Source organism: Lagenorhynchus albirostris, chromosome 15, assembly GCF_949774975.1.
Source record: "Lagenorhynchus albirostris chromosome 15, mLagAlb1.1, whole genome shotgun sequence".
Classification (NCBI taxonomy): domain Eukaryota; kingdom Metazoa; phylum Chordata; class Mammalia; order Artiodactyla; family Delphinidae; genus Lagenorhynchus; species Lagenorhynchus albirostris.
The window spans coordinates 15,692,771-15,709,904 of record NC_083109.1 but is presented as its reverse complement, the minus strand read 5'-3'; the positions used below and the strand labels follow the sequence as shown (position 1 = coordinate 15,709,904).

Sequence of the window (17,134 nt, the reverse complement as noted above, 5' to 3'; positions counted from 1 at the left end):
CTCAGGGCCGTTTGGACAGGGAATTCCAGGGTCCCACGTACCCGGAACATGGCCTAGAAAGGGGGGTCCCGGTGGGCATGTCCCCATTGCCCCATAGATTCCTCACCCAGTGAGGAGGGCTGGAGATCAGCCCAGTAGTGCTGGTGACCCCAGATCAGGGCCCTTCTTGCTAAGTGTAAAGGCAGAAATGACACAGCCCATGGTTCCACCAGCAGCCAGGTCTACTGCCCCCAAATAGGTCATGAGAAAACTCATCACAGCCTGACACAGGGCAATTCTCCTAAAGACTGCGGTCTAATTTTTTACCAAACCCTTTCACAAATCAACAGATTCTGGACTTCCCTGGCAGTCCAGTGGTTAAGACTCTGCGCTTCCACTGCAGGGGGCACAGGTTTGATCCCTGTTCGGGGAACTAAAATCCCTCCTGCTGTCTGGCGCGGCCAAAAACGATAAAAAAAAAAACCCTGCAAACCAACAGACTTGCGGGTGAGGTGGGCATGCGGCTTCTCCCACCATTCTTCCCTAGCAAGGCCCAGATTTAGGGGTTTAAATATCTTGGGAGGCGCAGGGCATCTGCAGGCCCAGCCCTACTTTGAGCCTTTTCTGGGGCTGGAGACATACACACCCCACTCTCAATTCTTGCCACGGTTGGGCTGCAGACAAACCTCCAGACCCAACCTTTAACTAAAGAGTGGTTTTATTATTTTAATTTTTTTTTTAAAGGATGTAGACATTCACCTCTGGAGAGAAATTATGGGTTTCAAGAGTTCCTGACAAAAGCTTCATTCCAGAAATGTAAAGTCACCATTTTAAATTTGGTTCTTATTCACTGCTGGGAAGTATTAGAAGGAAGATTACAAATTTAATAATGTAGCACGACAGGAACTGGCCCGGCCTCATCTCCAGGAGAGTAATTTGCTCCTGCCTTCAGACTGGCACTTCCCAGCCTCGCCTCACCACCAGACCTGCCTGGTGACACACTCCTGACTTCCGTGTCTTGTGCTCTAGCCCACACAGCCAGCCTAGACAGCAAAACACCGTCACTGCCAGGGTCTGAGGAGTCAACGCTGGGATGGTCCGACCCATTTGGGAAGAGTCACTGTAACAAAGGGAGCCATCCCTGGGCCTCCTGGCCCCATTCTTCTCATCCACAACCAGAGAGGTCTTTGTAAATCCCAGATCTGAGCCTGTTACCTCCCTGCTAAAAACCCAACAGGGTTCAACTCAACTGTTCTTAAGCTCAGATCCAAGATTCTTGACTTTAAAGACCTAGTATGACCCAGTCCTGCTGCTTCACTAACCACATGTGCCTTCAAAACACCATGTGCCTTTCCTACCCCAGGGCCTTTGCACAGCTGCTAATAATAACAAGAATTAATATCTACAGAGCACTAACTCTATGCCAGGCACCGTGCTAAGGGCTTGGCAGGTGTCTTCTTATTGATTATCATCCTGACCCTGGGAGGCAGGCAGTAGAGCCAAGTGGGTAAGCTCAGACTCTGGAGTCAGACATCTGGGTTTCAATCCTACTTCTGTCTCTTACTGTGTGATCTTGAGCAATGTACTTAACCTCTCCATGCCTGTTTCCCCATCTATAAAACAGGGATAGTGACAGCACCTGCCCCACGGAGTAGTTGTGAAGCTCTGGTGAGTTAAGGGAGGTGAAGTGTCAGGATGTGATGGGTACCGTGTGTTGACCACCCCTGTCCTCATCTTACAGAGAGAGACAGAAGCAGGAGTGATTAAACAACGTGGTCAAGGTCACACAGCTACCAGTGGGAGTGTGGTCTCCGGATGCTGAAGACTTCAATTTTTGCCATGATTTGTCCATTGTAGAAAATTTGGAAAATACCAAAGAAGTGCAAACTAGAAAACAAAAACTACCCATAATTCTGCCCCGTAGAAGTAATTATGGTCAATATTTCCATCCGTGTGCATGCGTGGATGTGTGTGTGTGCGAGAGAAAGAATGAGAGAGAGAGAGAGACAGGAAGAAGAGAGACAGATGAGGGGAGGGGGAGACAGCCACAAAGACTGAGAGAATCCAAGACTTGCACCCCCAACTCCCATAATTGACCCCAAGTCCGTGCTCTCAGAGTCATGGCATCCTGTCTCACTCCACCACTCCCCCGCCTTCATTTGGCCAACTCCACTCATCCCTTAAGTCTCAGCTTCGCTGTCTCCTCCCCTCCTCTCCCCCAGCTCAGTTCTTCCAGCTCCAGCCTCCCCCGGCACCCTGCACTTGACTTGTGTGGCACTAAGCACAGTAATGATCAAATTATTAGTTGTTCCTTTGGGTTGTCTTATGTCTAACCCCCTCCCACCAGACTGTAAACTCCATGAAGGCAAAGACTGGGCTTGTCTCGGGTCATCAGCACCTACTGGAGAAGAAAGAGAGAGAGGGAGGGGAGAAGGGGGAGGGAGAGAGTCTGGGAAGGTTTGGGGTTCAGCTCCGCCTTTCCCAAATCAGGGTTCCCCTGGGTGGGATGCAGCAGAGAATCACACAGTCCTTGACCTGGAGGGGCTCTCAGTGTGGCAGTGAAAAGTGATGTCAGCCAGACTTTGCAACTGCTGGAGAGAGAGAAGAGAAGCTCAGAGTGCCATGTGAATGCCCAGGAGGAACAATCAACTCCGCCCGAGAGAAGAGAGGTGTGCTTCCTGGAGGAAGTGGCATCGGAGCCCTGAGGGGGAAGGTGGGGGCATCCCAGAAGACGAAATTGCCCAAGCAGAGGGACGGGAAGCAGAAAATTCGAACAAGCCTGCCAAGAATGGAGGACCCAGGTTTTGCCTGGAAGTAACAACTGGCTGAAAAGGCTAGAAATGCGAAGTTAGATCATCTGGCCCTACCCCAAACTCATTTTCCTGTTCATCCTGTCACTTTCTCTCAGGTACACTCTCCACACACAGTCAGGCCTCTGAACTGGCAGAAGCCATCCCCTGTCCCACATCCCTTTAGCATTTCAGTGACCGCTGGCCTGACCTCCTGCGGACAGCACCTGTTTCTCTTGGCCAAGGGCAACAGACAACTCCCTGCCCCCACTCCATCCCCATCCCCACACTTGGCCTTCAACCAGTGACTGATGGGAGTTGGTGTATAAGCACCCCAGCTCCCTCACTCCTGGGTGGGATAACGGAGGTACATGTGCTCCTCCGGGGGTCTGCAAACTAGGGCCCATGGGCTAAATCCAGCTCACTGCCTATTTTTGTAAATAAAGTTTTGTTAGAACACAGCACCACCCATCCATTTATATATTGTCGGTGGCTGCCCTCCAACTGTGTAACCCAGCAGTTGGGAAAGTGACCTTATGACCCGTAAAGACTAAAACATCCAGGGTCTGGCCCTCTACAGAAGTTTGCCAAGCCCTGTTCTACAGTTTCCCAGAGCCCCCAGGAAGCCTCAACGCGGTTGCCCTCGGTCCGGGGTAACTTGGCTGATAACACGCTGTTTCCCCAAGTGACTTTCTCATTCCCCTCCTGGAGTTTCATCCATCACCTTCGGGAACCATATGAACCACGTACAACTGCTATCTGACTGCTTTGACTCCTAAAACTGGCAGTTTCCTGTGGTTCAACCTAATACTTGTACTCAAATCCTTGTTTCGTGGGAAGCCCAAGCTAGGACAGGAAGACAAGCGTCACTGTGCCCATTTCACAGATGGGCCCTGATCTGACACGGTTCCCGCGCACACGCCACAGAGGTCAGCTCTGGGGTTTTTTTTCTTTTGTTGTTGTTGTTGTTGTTGTTTGCCATGCCACGCGGCTTGCAGGATCTTAGTTCCCTGACCAGGTATGGAACCCGGGCCCCCGGCAGTGGAAGCATGGAGTGCTGACCACTGGACCGCCAGGAAAGTCCCTCAGGTCTGATTTTGGACTCCCCACCCCAACCCAGTCAAAGCCTTGCCAGGTCCTTGCTATATGCAGTATCATTAGCACACCTGCCAGGCTACCCGAGGCTTATAGCTGTGGACTTGTTCACCTAAAGAAGAAAGCAAGGCTCGAAGAGACCTGCCCAGGGTCACTCAGCTGACAAATGGGCAGAAATGGGGTCTCAAATCCAGGTTTTCTTATGACAAATTCAGGGCCCATTCCATGACAAAGCAGCTACCCCTTAACTTTTCACCTCAAGGAGCCTGTCAGTCAGGTCCCCTGCCCACCTCTCTGGAAACAAAGCCGATTTTCCACGAGGATCAGGTGATCTCAAATAGGCAAACACCTGTCAGGCCCAAAGGTCTTTATGTTTGCAAGGTACAAAACAGAAAACCAAGATAGATACCTTCCAAAGGTACCTAGGGGATTTCCCTGGTGGTGCAGTGGTTAAGAATATGCCTGCCAATGCAGGCAACACAGGTTCGAGCCCTGGTCCGGGAAGATCCCACATGCCGTGGAACAACTAAGCCTGTGCACCACAACTACTGAGCCTGCGCTCTAGAGCCCGTGCTCCACAACGAGAAGCCACCGCAACGAGAAGTAGCCCCCCGCAACGAAGAGTAGCCCCTGCTCGCCGCAACTAGAGAAAGCCCACGTGCAGCAACGAAGACCCAACGCAGCCAAAAATAAATTAAAAAAAAAAAGAGGTACCTGGAAAGAAACCCACCAGGAAGCACAAAATACACACATATATTCATGAAAAGAATTAAATGCAGCACAGAATGCTGGAAAGACCACAAGTGTTGGAGGCAGGCCCGCGTTTGCAGCCCTGTCCTACCTTTCACCAACTTGACCTTGGCCAAGCCAGGAGTCCATCTGGACACTCGATTCCTCCAGCCCAACCTAACGTAATGACCACGCACACCTTGTGGGACCATGGAGAGGGTGACCTGTAATAGGGGTGGGCACTACCCAGCACAGAGCTGGCCACACCTTCTCTCCTCACTCTGTCGTCAGAAGTTCCCAGACAGCTGGTGGTGGACCCAGCCCAGCCAGAGCCCCTTTACCAAGCAGGACACCCATCTCACAGCTGCTGTGAGTTTCTGCAATTCCAGCTCACAGCTGCCCCTTCTTTGGAGAGCTGCTCTTAGCTGATGGGAGCTGCCTTGCCCCAAAAGTTATGTCTCCACTCCCCCGCCGCCCCGGGGGGACTGTCCACAGCCCATGACTGACTGATACGCGAGTCCAGAAGGCCAGTCAACTCTGTGACGCCATCCGCCCTCTAGAGCTTCCCATGGGTCAGGCTGAGGCTAGCCTGTGGCTGAGTGCCCATCGTTAGCTGCTTCCTTTCCTGCCCATCCTGCATCCCGGTCTCACCTGACAGCACTGCATAGCATATCACCTGCACAAGAATCCACGTCTCAAACTAAGACAGTGGGAACAGGAGAGAATTCTCCCATCTTCTATATTCTTTTCAAGTTGAAGACCGCTGGGAGGAGTCTAAGAATACTACACATGTTAATTTCTCCCTCCCTCTTAGCACCCACCCAATTCCCATCAGGGCCAGGCATCCCAGTTTGGGGGTCCCTCTCCCAGGACCCAGCATACCCAACAGAAGCTAGAGAGAAGTGGCTGCAGCTTCCAGGGGCCAGATGGTTCGGGGGTGGGTTGGCCTGGGTCTGGGTGGGCCCCCAAGGCACCTGGTCCAGTGTTGGTGTTGGGCCCAGGCAGATGAGAGATGTTTCTCGACATTTGCTGAGGAACTAATTAATTTCCATTACAGGCCCCAATTAGTGACATATCCTCCCACCCACTCCCAAGGCGACTCCAAGCGGCATTTCTCAGGGACACCAAGTACCGGAAATGCAGGGTATGGACTTGAAGCCTCAGGCGCCAATAGGGTGCAAAGTAGCCACTTGGGTCACCTGGGAGAGGAAGAGGCCCTGACTGGGAGTCCAGAAACATCAGTTCTACTCCTGGTTTTACCAGAGACTTGCTGTGAGGCTTTGAACAAACCATGAGATCCCTCTCTGGGCCTCCGCTAAAGATGCTAGAGAACTTCAGAGAGACTTCTGGCTTGAGGGCTCTGAGACAGTAACAGCTAATACTCTTAACACACTTCTACTGTATTCCGGCTCTCTACAAAGCATGTCACAAATACCTACTCATTTAATCCTCCTGACACCTTCAAGGCAGGGAGGGGTTATTATGGGCCCATTTCAGGAGACTGAGGCTCAGGGAAGTTAAGTCACTTGCTCAAGGTCACACAGCCAATGAGTGGCAAAGCCAGGATTCAAACCCAGGCCATCTAGCTGTGGAGTGTGTATCATAACCACCACTGTGCTATACTGCCTGGTATAATCTGACTACTCTTGAATCCTCACAGGACTGGGCACCACTATAAGTGCTTAATAAGAATTTACTAACTGGAAAATAAAGAAAAAACTGGTAGCCTAAAAGACCATACTGGTGGTTTGTGGGAGTGGGACTAGGTGGCTGAGGTGTGAGGGAGACTGATGTTTTCTTGGGTGTCCTTTGTGCTGTTTGGCTTTTCACCACATAACATGTTACTGTCAGTAACAGCAGCATAAAGGGTTGTGAGAGCTAGAAACAGTGTTTGTCCTAGGGAGGGGACAGGAGACCCAGAAGACGGAGGCGCCTGGGGCCCTTTTAACTGGATATTTTTTGTGCTTCTAAAATGTTGTACCAACTGCATATATTACTTAATCCAAATAATACTTATTCTTTTAAAAAGTATTGAATGACCAATCAGCCAAGGATCAGCTAGAAACTCTGGCAGGAGGGGATGCTCTGGGGATGAAAATGACCATAGAGGCAGAGGAGCAGGGGAGAAATCCAAAGGAGGAGATGGGGGCCTGGACAAGTGTCCCCTGTTTTCTGGGAGACTCTGGTTGTATCTAAACCAAGCCCACTAGACACCTCACTGTGTAAATGGGGATCCTGAGGCCCAAAAGGCAAAGGGAAGCAGCCAGAGAAGATGCTGAGATTTGGCGGCTGAACGGAGACCTCTTCTCCTGACTCCTAACGCAGCCTCTCAGGCCTCACTGGGCACAGAGTAAGCACCAGCTGTCCAGACCCGAGCCAGGAGTCCCAAACGCAGGCAATGCGCTCCCACCATCCCACACTTCCTGCATCCAGGAAGTCTACAATAGCAGGAGAGGCAGCGCTGCCATGTCCTGAATGCCTTCTATGCCTCACACATGCATTATCTCTAATTCTCACAGGGTAGAGTTATTCACTCCATTTTACAAAGCACGAGGCTGAGGCCCAGAATAGTTACGTATCATAATCAAGAGACACAGCTAGTAGGTGGCAGAGATTCAACCCAGGTTTGGGACCCTCCAAAGTCTGTGCTCTTTTGCTATCCTGAGCCAATCCTCTTGGAGAAGTGTCTCCCCTCAGTTGAGGACAAGTCCCACCAGGAATGTATTTGTAAATGCCTGTATCTTCAGACTCTGAGTTTTAAGGGACTGGATGGGAATCTTATCACATCATATGGTTTATCCCCCACGCCTCCAATCTAAGCAAAATCCCCACCTTCCCTAGAAAATTACCAGCGACCCCTTTCTTAGAAACATCTACATAAACTGACTCAGTAAAGTCTCTTGGTAGCATTTCCCAGCATTTTGCCCCTTAACATTGATGGTCCCTTTGATTTACTTCTTCCCAGCAGAGACCTGTCCTCAAATGAACCTCCTGGTTTTAACACATAGCCCTGCCTTTCCCCAATGCAGGAAAGGGACCGCGTCCTGTTCCCTTCGGTAAAAGGTGCTAGACCTGAGCCCCTCAATATTCCACAAAAGGATATTATGGTCTGATGTGTTATTCATGTCGACTCATTTATCATTTATACAGATGACTTCCAAAAGGATTGATGGGGTCCTTCACATTAAACCCAGTGCAAAGCAGGGCAGCAGCTGAGGCTCATTTGATCCGAGACCATGTGATGGAAACATGAGTGCCTGAAGACTAAAGCCGGGTCCTGAATTTGGTGCTCAATGTCCCCAGCATCTAAGACACAGGTAGCCAGGAGACATCCCAAGTTGAGAAGAACCCTTCATTTCTCTCCAGCTTTTTCTCTAACCCAGTGATTCTCAAAGCAGGCTCCCTGGACCAGTATCAGCATCACCTGGGAACTTGTTAGAAATGAGATTTTTCAGGGGATTTCCTTGGTGGCGCAGTGGATAGGACTCCGTGCTCCCAACGCAGGGGGCCCGGGTTCAATCCCTGGTCAGGGAACTAGATCCCACACACATGCTGCAACTAAGAGTTCGCATGCCACAACTAAGGAGGCCATGTGCTTGCAACTAAGGAGCCAGTGAGCCACAACTAAGACTTGGTGCAACCAAATAAATAAATAAATATTGGGGGAAAAAAAAGAAATGAGATTTTCAGGCCCCGCCCCAGACTGAATGAGAAACTCTGGGGTGAGGCCCAGCAATTTATGTTTTAACAAGCCCCCTCGATGATTCTGACCCGTTAAAACCAACAGTAACAACCACAACTGCAGCAGTAACCTCTAACTGAGCATCTACTACGTGCCCAGCATTAAACCCGCGATCTCATTAGTCCTTTTAACTGAGGAAATCTTAGTTCCACATACCCGGCTCTGGGGTAGGTGTGTTTTGTGCATTATATCAACGTATTACTCACAATAACCCTTTGAAGAACTTGCTATTATTATGCCCCCTTTTACAGATGAGGAAATTGAGCCCCAGAGAGTTGAAGCCACTTGCCCAAGGTCACACAATTTAGAAGCAGCAGAGGCAGGATAAAAATTCAGGTGTGTTGGATTCCAAAGCCATGTTCTTTCTGTCCCACCACGAAAGCTCCCCAGAGTTTCACAGCTACGTCACCCTGAGAAGCTATACAGCTGGGTGGGGTAAGAGTCGAGGAGGAGAGAGGGGCAGGCAGGGAGGGCAGAAAAAGCCCTTCCCAGACTCCACACTACCAGCTACAATGTGAAAGGAAGCCACGTGATGCACTTAAAGGCACAGCCACCTGTGTCTAAGGGACTAAAAAGACAGGGATTCGGGAGTTCTCGGCCTCTCTCTCTTTACCCAGCTGGGGGTCTTTTCCATTCCCAATCTGAACTTCAGTTTCCCCACCTGATACTCCTTATCATTGTCTACCAGGTTGAGTGATCTGCCCCCAGCTTACTTCTCTGACCTCGTTTCCCCTCATGCAGTCTAACCACGCTGGTCTGCTTTCTCTTCCCTAAACACCCAAACTCCACGCTGACCTCAGGGCCTTTGCACCAGCTGTTGCCTCTGCCTAGATCCCTCCATCCCCTCATATTCCCATTACTGGCTCTGTCATTCAGGTCACAATTCAAATGTCACCTCCTCAGTGAGCCTTTCCTGACTATCTTACTTAATGTTATCTCCCATCCCATCAACCTCTTATTTTCATTTCATTTAACACAATCTGAAATTATTTGTTTAATTGCTTTCCTGCTTATTGTCTGTCTCCTGCACCTCAGAACATAACTCCGTGAGTGCAGAAACTGTGTCTGCCTTGTTCCCCCGATATAGCCACAGCACCTAGAATGCTGTTTGGCACTGAGCAGCTAATTAAATATTAGCTGAATGAATAATACCAAAGAAGAAAACCTAGACTCAAAGGCCAGAGCCCTGGATCCTTAACACGTGACCTTGGCAAGCTGCTTTGCCTCACTGAGCCTCAGTTTCCCTCTCTGCCTAATGAGGAGAGTGGACTAGATGCTCTCCCAGGGGCCTTCCAAGACTGCTAGTCTTGGAAAGCCAGGCCTGGAACCTGCCCAGCTGGTCCATTCAGAAGAGGCAGCTGGCCAGGGTCCCTGCAGCAGCTGCCCCCTCCCCACCCCCACCCGTGTCCCTGCCCAGCCACGCAGTCATCTCACTGCCCCCTCGCAGAAACTGTTAATGAAGTGCGCACTGCTAAATGCAGTTACAATTACGGGGGCTAAGAATAAGGCGCTGACATCAGCCTTGTCAGTTTCCGAGTGAATCAGAAGGGGAGGGGGGAGGAAGGAGAAAAGGGGAGGGGGGATGGCTCTCTGGAGCTGTCAAGTGGAAATAGCACAGCGTTAAATATAATCCAGCATTGGCCTACATCGGTCTGGAGAGGCAGGTGATGGCTCAGCCCCCAGGGCCAGGGCAGACAACTGGATTCTTCAAGGAGGCCAGGCAGCCCTCTGATGGGGATCATCCAGGAAGTGATGGCCAGGAAGGCACTCCAGTGGGCTGGGGTGCAATGCAGTGGGATTGCAGACCCTGGAGGGATGCATCTGGATGTGAACAGGCCCTCACACCCTGGCCTTTGTCAGTGGCTGTTTTGACAGCCCAAGCACAGCCCCTGGGGCTTACACTGCCCATTTCAGGCCAAGAGGCAGAGGGTGGTCTCTGGAGTCAAACACGCCTGGGTTTGAATCACCACCATGAAACCCAAAAAAGTCACTAAACTACACCAAGCTGCCTGGCTTTTCCTCATCTGCAAAATGGGTACATCGGCAACAGCTGATACCCCTTTTGGCTGCTATATGATTCAGTAAGATCATGGAAAGCACTGAGCACAGCCAAGCAAGCCTCTTGATCATTTCATTTTTACAACCCCAAGAGATGCTCAGACAAGGATAATTAACTCCTTTTTCAAGATGGGGAAACTGAGGCCCAGGACTTGCCTGAGGTCCTAGCACCAAAGTGGAGTCAAATCCGAGCCCCATGGAGTAAACTGGGTGGGAGAAGGAGAGAATTCCAGTCGGTCATTCCAAGGGACTGGGTGTGGGGTTTGGAACTGGAGCTCTGACAGTAAGACAGTGGGCTTGACTGGAAAACATCATGGGGTGGGGGGGAGGGCGGTATACAGATTACAGTGGGGGAGATGTCTGCACCCTTCTGAGCATGTCCTCCAAAACTGGTGCCTTTCCAACAATTCTTAAAAGAAATGCTGAAGCGATGGTTAGGGCCACAATGAAGAGATGTCAGAAGAGACAGAGGAAAAGTAAGGCCCTGAGATGGGAGAGAGGGTCAGCTGGCTTGCGGTCTGCTCTCCTCCACACCTCCGCCCTGCCCTCACTCCGCCTTCAGCTAGTTAGAACAGGCTCGGCCTCTGGGATGGAGGTGGGTGGGGAGGAAGGCAGAGCCTAGTTCTCAAAGGGAGACAAGGGGAATGGGCCCCTCCTTTCCCCTTCCCACCAAACAGAACCAGGTGGGCCTCTGGCAGCTGCAAAAGCCAAGGAAGCTGAAGCCATCAGTCTGGCAGCTTGGGGACAAGGAAGAGAGGGTGCCAGAGAAAGAGAGAATTTTAGGAGGGAGCTCGAACTGCATCAGAGCAGATCCACAGGCCAGTGATCTGTGTAATGGGGGAAGGGATGACTCCCCATCACCCAATTTTTCTGAAATACTTCTTTCAGAGTAATTTACGATGAAGTAGTTTGGGTCCACACTCTCACACACCCACAACTTGAACGATGGGAACAACTGGTTCGATTCTTTACTATGCCTCAGTTATCTAAAACTAGAAGAGTTCTGCCCAATTCCCAGCCCATAAAGGAGATTACAGTGCTTGGTGGTAAATTAGGGAAAGGGGCAGAGGGGGGACAGGAAGTGGCCTGCCCTAGGGACGGGGGTGGGAATGGAGGCTTCAAAGCCTCCACCTCATGCCCTCAAGTGGCCCTAATCCTGAAGGGTACTTTAAGGCCTCCCCCCTCACCACTCTCCCTTATCCACCCAGCCCCAGCCCCCCTTTAGGGCTGAAGTACTCTGTTCCCACCATCTCAGGGGGAAGGGATGGGACAGCAGGACATTTTGTTTCCCAGAAAAAGCTCAGGTCAAATTTCAAGGACAAAAGTTAGCACTTGGTCTGGGAAAGAAAACCTTGCCAAAAGGAGTAAACTGGGGAAGGGAGGGGGGATTCCAGCGGGGTCATTCCAGGTGCCTGGGGTGGGGCGGGATTTGGAGCTCTCATTACCCCTGCTGAGATCTGTCTGGCAAGACCGGAGTATCTCCACCCCACGAGCCAGGAGAAGTCACTCAGACAGCCCCCTCCATTTCCCCTCCGTCCAAAAACAAGGGGAGTGGGCTTTAGCACTAGTTTGTGGGACCCATCCACCACGCCACCCCACCCACCAGATTTGGTCTGAGCGGAAGAAGGCAGTACCACGAAGGGCTTTCCAGCCCAGAAATGTGGCCCGAACTGCTAGGAGAGGGACCGGTAGCCGGCCTGTGTTGCCATGGCAACTTCCTCCTTGCGCTGGATAGAAGCATCCTATGGGCAAATCGGAGCTGGCTGCTCCAGCTTCTCCGCCCCTCTCCCGGGCGGGTGGGGGAGAACTGGACGCCAAAACCACTTGGTCAGACTCAGGGACACCAGCCTCAATTCCAGACCCTGATATAGCAACGCCCTTTGGCATTTGCTGGATACTGAAGACACTCTTGCTCCCCAGCTGTGCCCCAAGGCAGAGTGGCAGGGCTGGGACTGTAGATGTAATGAAAATTAACTGTTAAAGAGAACAGGGAAATGGGGAGCTAGTGCTCCCCACCCTCTTGTTCCACATGCAAGTCCCCCAAATCCCATCTTTAAACCCCCTCCAAGAAGAAGGGCCCAACTCTGCCTTAATAGCTATAACAGTGCAATAAAATTAGCTTATTAAAATTATAAAAGCTAACATTTTGAGAACCAGGCTACCCCCCCTCCTCAAACCCACAGATTCTTTTTTACAGTCATGCTCAGAAATAAGTCTTACTTGGTAATAAGAAAGATAAGAGCTAACAGGTATTGAGAGCCTATCTAGTGCCAGGTACTGTACTAAGCCCTTTTCGTAGCACAAAACAGCATAATAATCAACAGCACAGATGCCTGAGTCAGACTGCTCAAGTTCAAGTCCTACCACCCTCATTTCCCGGCTCAGTGACCTTGAAGAATATTCTCTCTGTGCCTCAGTTTTCTCATCTGAAAATGGGGACTGTTAAATGTTAATTTTATAGAATTGCTGTGAGGAAAGAAAATATTGAAAGTGCCTAGGAGGATACTTAGAGAAAGGTAATCATTTAAAAAATGTTGACCCTCTGTGGTCCATGCTATTATTTTCTTCCTCCAAGTCACCAGCAACCAACAATATAGATGTGAAAAAGCAGAGGTCACGTGTCTAACTCCTCCCTGCCCCACCCCTCCTCAATTATAAAACCAGTACCAGCAAGGCTGAGCCATGAAGACACAGACACAAAAAATGCCTCCCAAGAGCATGCCTCTCTAAAGCCTCAGCATCTTTGTGAAAAGGGGCAAACGCAGTGTAAGTAATGGGTTTGGAGTGCACGATGGAAGATGCTCCTTGGGAGGAATTCTAGGAATCTGCAATGACCAGCATCCTGAACCACAGGGTGGCTAGAAAGGGGTGGAAGGGGCAGCTTCCTTTGCTGACAAAATGTCCAAGGCTCCTAAGCCGGAGGCAGGAAAGTGCTCTGGCCCAGTTAAGGCTAATGAAAGTCTCCTCCTCATACAGTTTCTCAGGAAACCAGCTGAAGGGTGGCATGTAAGCCCTGAAGATGGCTCTGAGTCAATCCGGTTGATGAAAAAGGTGCATTGGACAGGAGTCAGAAGCAGCAACAAAGGGGAGGCACCCAGATGAGCCAGAGGCCCATCAGGGACACTTCTGAGTCATCGGGGACAGAGGGGCAGGAAACTGGTGAGGGGACGGAGCAAAGAAGAGAAAGGTAAAGCAAAGCCAATTCTGACAGCCCTGCAACTGGAGCAGTCTCTGTACAGTATCTGAGAGATATTCAAACTGCTTTTCGAAATTAGTTCAGGGTGGTGCCGTTCTGAAAGAATAAATCCAAGGGGTTTTATTTTTTTAGGAGAAAATGAATGACTTTGAGAAGAACAAGAGAAATTAAGCACCAAGACAACGTTCCCTACTTCCTATTTTCACCAGACACTCATTAGCCTTCCTGAAAGGAAACTTCACTTTCTCCCTCCCCCTCCCAAACTCGAAGCATCCCTTAAGATGAGCAGACAGTGAGCATGAGATGCCCAAACCCAACTCCTGGCTGCCAGCCGCTCCCTGGGACCTCTTCACCTGGGAACCATTTTCTACACAGTGAGATTTGACTTTTTAAAAAATCCTCTTTCAGAGAGAGGGCTAGTGTCTTACTGGAAAGAGAACCAGAAACCTGATTTTTGTCTTGGCTGTGTGCCTGCCTCACTGGGTGACCTTGTGTTACACACACACACACACACACACTGGGGCTTCAATCTCACACACATGCATACATTCACACAAATACATACACACACAAATTTGGGGGCAAAAAAGGGTCGGACAAGATGATTTCTAGGTGCTCCAAGTGAAAAACTTAAGAATTTGAAGAAACCCGCTGGAAAAAAAAAATAGGGACCTTTAAAAATCTCTAATATTCCATGAAGTTATCTACTCTGACTCACGTGAGGCCAGAGCAAGTCACCAGCCACCAACAATAATAACCAAGGCATCTGAACCATGACACGGAGCATGACTTTGAAGAAAAACCCACCTGTCCCCACCACTCATGCACCTTGCCTCTTGAGACCCAAGTGGCCTGTTGGGATTTCAGGAGCGTCCCTGAACGTCAAGTGAGGCGTAGGGGAGCCAGCTCACCGAGGCAGGTGGGGCTCCCTCCCCAAGCCCCCATGCTAGCCGGGACTTCCTCTCCCGGATTTTGCTCCAGAGGAGAGCCCCTCCACCTCTCTCCTCACTTTGCCTTGTCCAGAATAATAAAACAACCGCCCTCAGCTGCATCACGGGGGAAGTTAAGCCTCTGAACCTCAGTTATTTTTTCTGTAAAATGTAGATTCTGTAAAATGGCTCTGCAGTAACCATCTTTACTCCACCCCCATCTCCAGGTCAACAGCAAGACAGGTCTGTCAGGGGTCAGCCTCACATTGCCCCATTCATTCACTCAGCCAACACTTTCTTCTGGAGAACCTTCTCCCTTTCTCCCCACCTGCCTCCTGCACCAGCAGAAAGACATGAGCACCCATCACCCACCGTTCCATCCAAGGCTTATCAGATAACGGGATGACCAGATAAGGGTCCCTGCAGGCAGAGAGCCTTAAGCAGGGCCCATGAACTCCCTAAAACTGTGGACAAAAATTTTTGGATGGTGCCTATGTGTATTTTTTGGAGAACTTGTCCATATTTTCATCAAGTTCTCAAAAGCGTCCATGAAACCATTTTACTCCTCCCCACCACACACACCCCTCTCCCTTTCATCCCCTCATTGAATTAAAATACTCTCAGATTTTCACCTTACAAAACACTTTTAACTTTACCTTTATGTCTGAGGTACTGTCATCTCATTTTACAGATCGGGATGTGGAGGCTAGGGGTGGCATGACTTGCTCAAGGTCATGGCTAATACGGAGAGAAGCAAGACTGGAACCTCATTCCAACTCCCAATCTGGCATTCTTTGGGGAACTCTCACCCAAGCCCTCTAGGTACCCCACCTGTTGGTGGCTTCGCTTCCTCACCGCAGAACCAGATCTGAAGCCCTTCTGTTTCCTCTGCCTGGTCCCAGGGCCCCCAAGAGCTGTTTTCCCTACATTTCCCCGCCCCTTGGGCTCTGGCTGGGGTTGCGCGCAGGCCTGGGATCCTGAGGTTCGGGCCGCTGTATGGTGGCCCGGTTCAGCCCACCTAGAAGGGCTACTCCAGGCACAAGAGCACCCGGGGTCAGGGGCACACTCCGGAGGGCGCGCAGGTGTAGAGTCGGTGCCGCCCTACGCCTCCCTCGGGGAACCGCCGGGAAGAACCGAGAGGAAAGGCCGTCACCCGACCGGTCCCCTCGCGGTCCGCCCCAGTCCTTAAAGGACTGGGGGAAGAGGAGGAGAGACAAACAGGGGCGCTCAAGGCCTTGGGCGCAGGGCGGGGGTCTTGTGCAGGGAGTCAATGAATGCAGCCAAGACAAAGATGGAGCGGTAAGGTTGCGCGCCACCTCCAATGGCGGGGGGCGCGTCGGAGCCCCGGGGGTGAGGAGGCCAAAGCCCCGGGGTTTGAGGAGTGGGCACATACAAGAGGCCCGGGGAGGGTGGCGGGTCGGATCCAGGGACAAGACCGGGAGCATTCAGTAGGCGCAGGTGAGTAGGGAGAGCTAAGTCCAGGCGACCCAAAGGGCCCACTTGCGGAAAAGGGGTGAATGCAGATGATCTAGGGGTCCCTGGGGGGCGGCGGGAAGCGAGGAGACCCCACATCCTAGAGATCTGAGGTCCTGTGGGTGGGAAAGAAGACCCTGGGGGCGCATCCCCGAGCGTGCTTGGGATTGGGGGTGGGGAGGAAAGAGTGGCCACCTCTTAGGGAGCACTGAGTCGGGGAGGGGGCCTCGGGATCTGGCTCCCGGGACGCCCCCCGGGGATCGGGGGCGGGCCACGCGCTTACCCGCGTCCTCGTCGTCGAAGGAGTTCATGCACGGGAAGTAGATGGCGAGCGCCTCGAAGGAAGCGGACAGGCTGAGGCGGCTCTGCGAGCGCTCCATGCCCGCACCGGCGCCGGGCGCCTCGGCCGCGGCGGCGGCGGCGGCCGGCTTGGGCAGCTTGGCCGCCCCATTCTTGACGCGGAGTACGGCGCGCGGCGTGGTGGCGGCGGCCCGAGGCCGGGCCGGGGCTCCGCGGCGGGGCTGGCGGGCGCGGCTGGGCCGGAGAGCGGGCCGGGAGCTGGAGGCCCGCGGACCCGAGGCGCGCTGTGCTCCCGGCGGCGGCGGTAACGGTGGTGGCGGTGGCGGTGGCGGTGGCGGTGGCGGCGGCGGCGGCGGCGGCAGCGGCAGCTGAGGCGGCGCAGCTCGCTCTGGCCCGCGGCGCCCATCGCCGGACGCGAGGGGCGGGCTCTTGCCGCCGCCGCAGCCAATCGGCACCGCCCGAGGGAGGGGGCGCCGCGCGCGGGGCGTGGGAGCCGGAGGGCGCGGGCGGGGCCCCTGCTCGCCGCCCAGGCCGCCAGGTGTGCGCGCCCCGAGGGAGGAGCGCGCAGGGCTGCTGCGCTCCCAGTCCAGGGGCCGCGCCCCCCAAGTTTTCCCGTCCCCCACACTCAGCCCTCATACTCGCCCCGAATCCAGGCGACCAGTCCCCGACTGAGACCGGCCTCCCCCCGGGACGCAGACGCGCTGGAAAGCGACACAGGTACAGTGACCGGCACTGGAGATCCTCAGATTCACACATGAACCTGCAGAGGAGCACAAACAGGCACCCACAAGAGTGCATTCACTCTGCAATGTACACCACGGACACCCTCAGACTCTTACACACC

The 17,134-nt window shown here is 52.4% G+C and overlaps 1 protein-coding gene across 2 annotated transcripts in view; it reads right to left on the bottom strand.

The window, feature by feature from the left end:
- RIMS4 (regulating synaptic membrane exocytosis 4) overlaps nucleotides 1–16,370 on the bottom strand; it is a 61,876-nt gene extending 45,506 nt beyond the window's left edge. For both annotated transcript variants that reach the window (XM_060123548.1, XM_060123547.1), the window contains exon 1: nucleotides 16,274–16,370. In XM_060123548.1, the coding sequence (XP_059979531.1) occupies nucleotides 16,274–16,370 (97 nt within the window). The remainder of the gene's footprint in view (nucleotides 1–16,273) is intronic.
- Nucleotides 16,371–17,134: the final 764 nt, after the last annotated feature.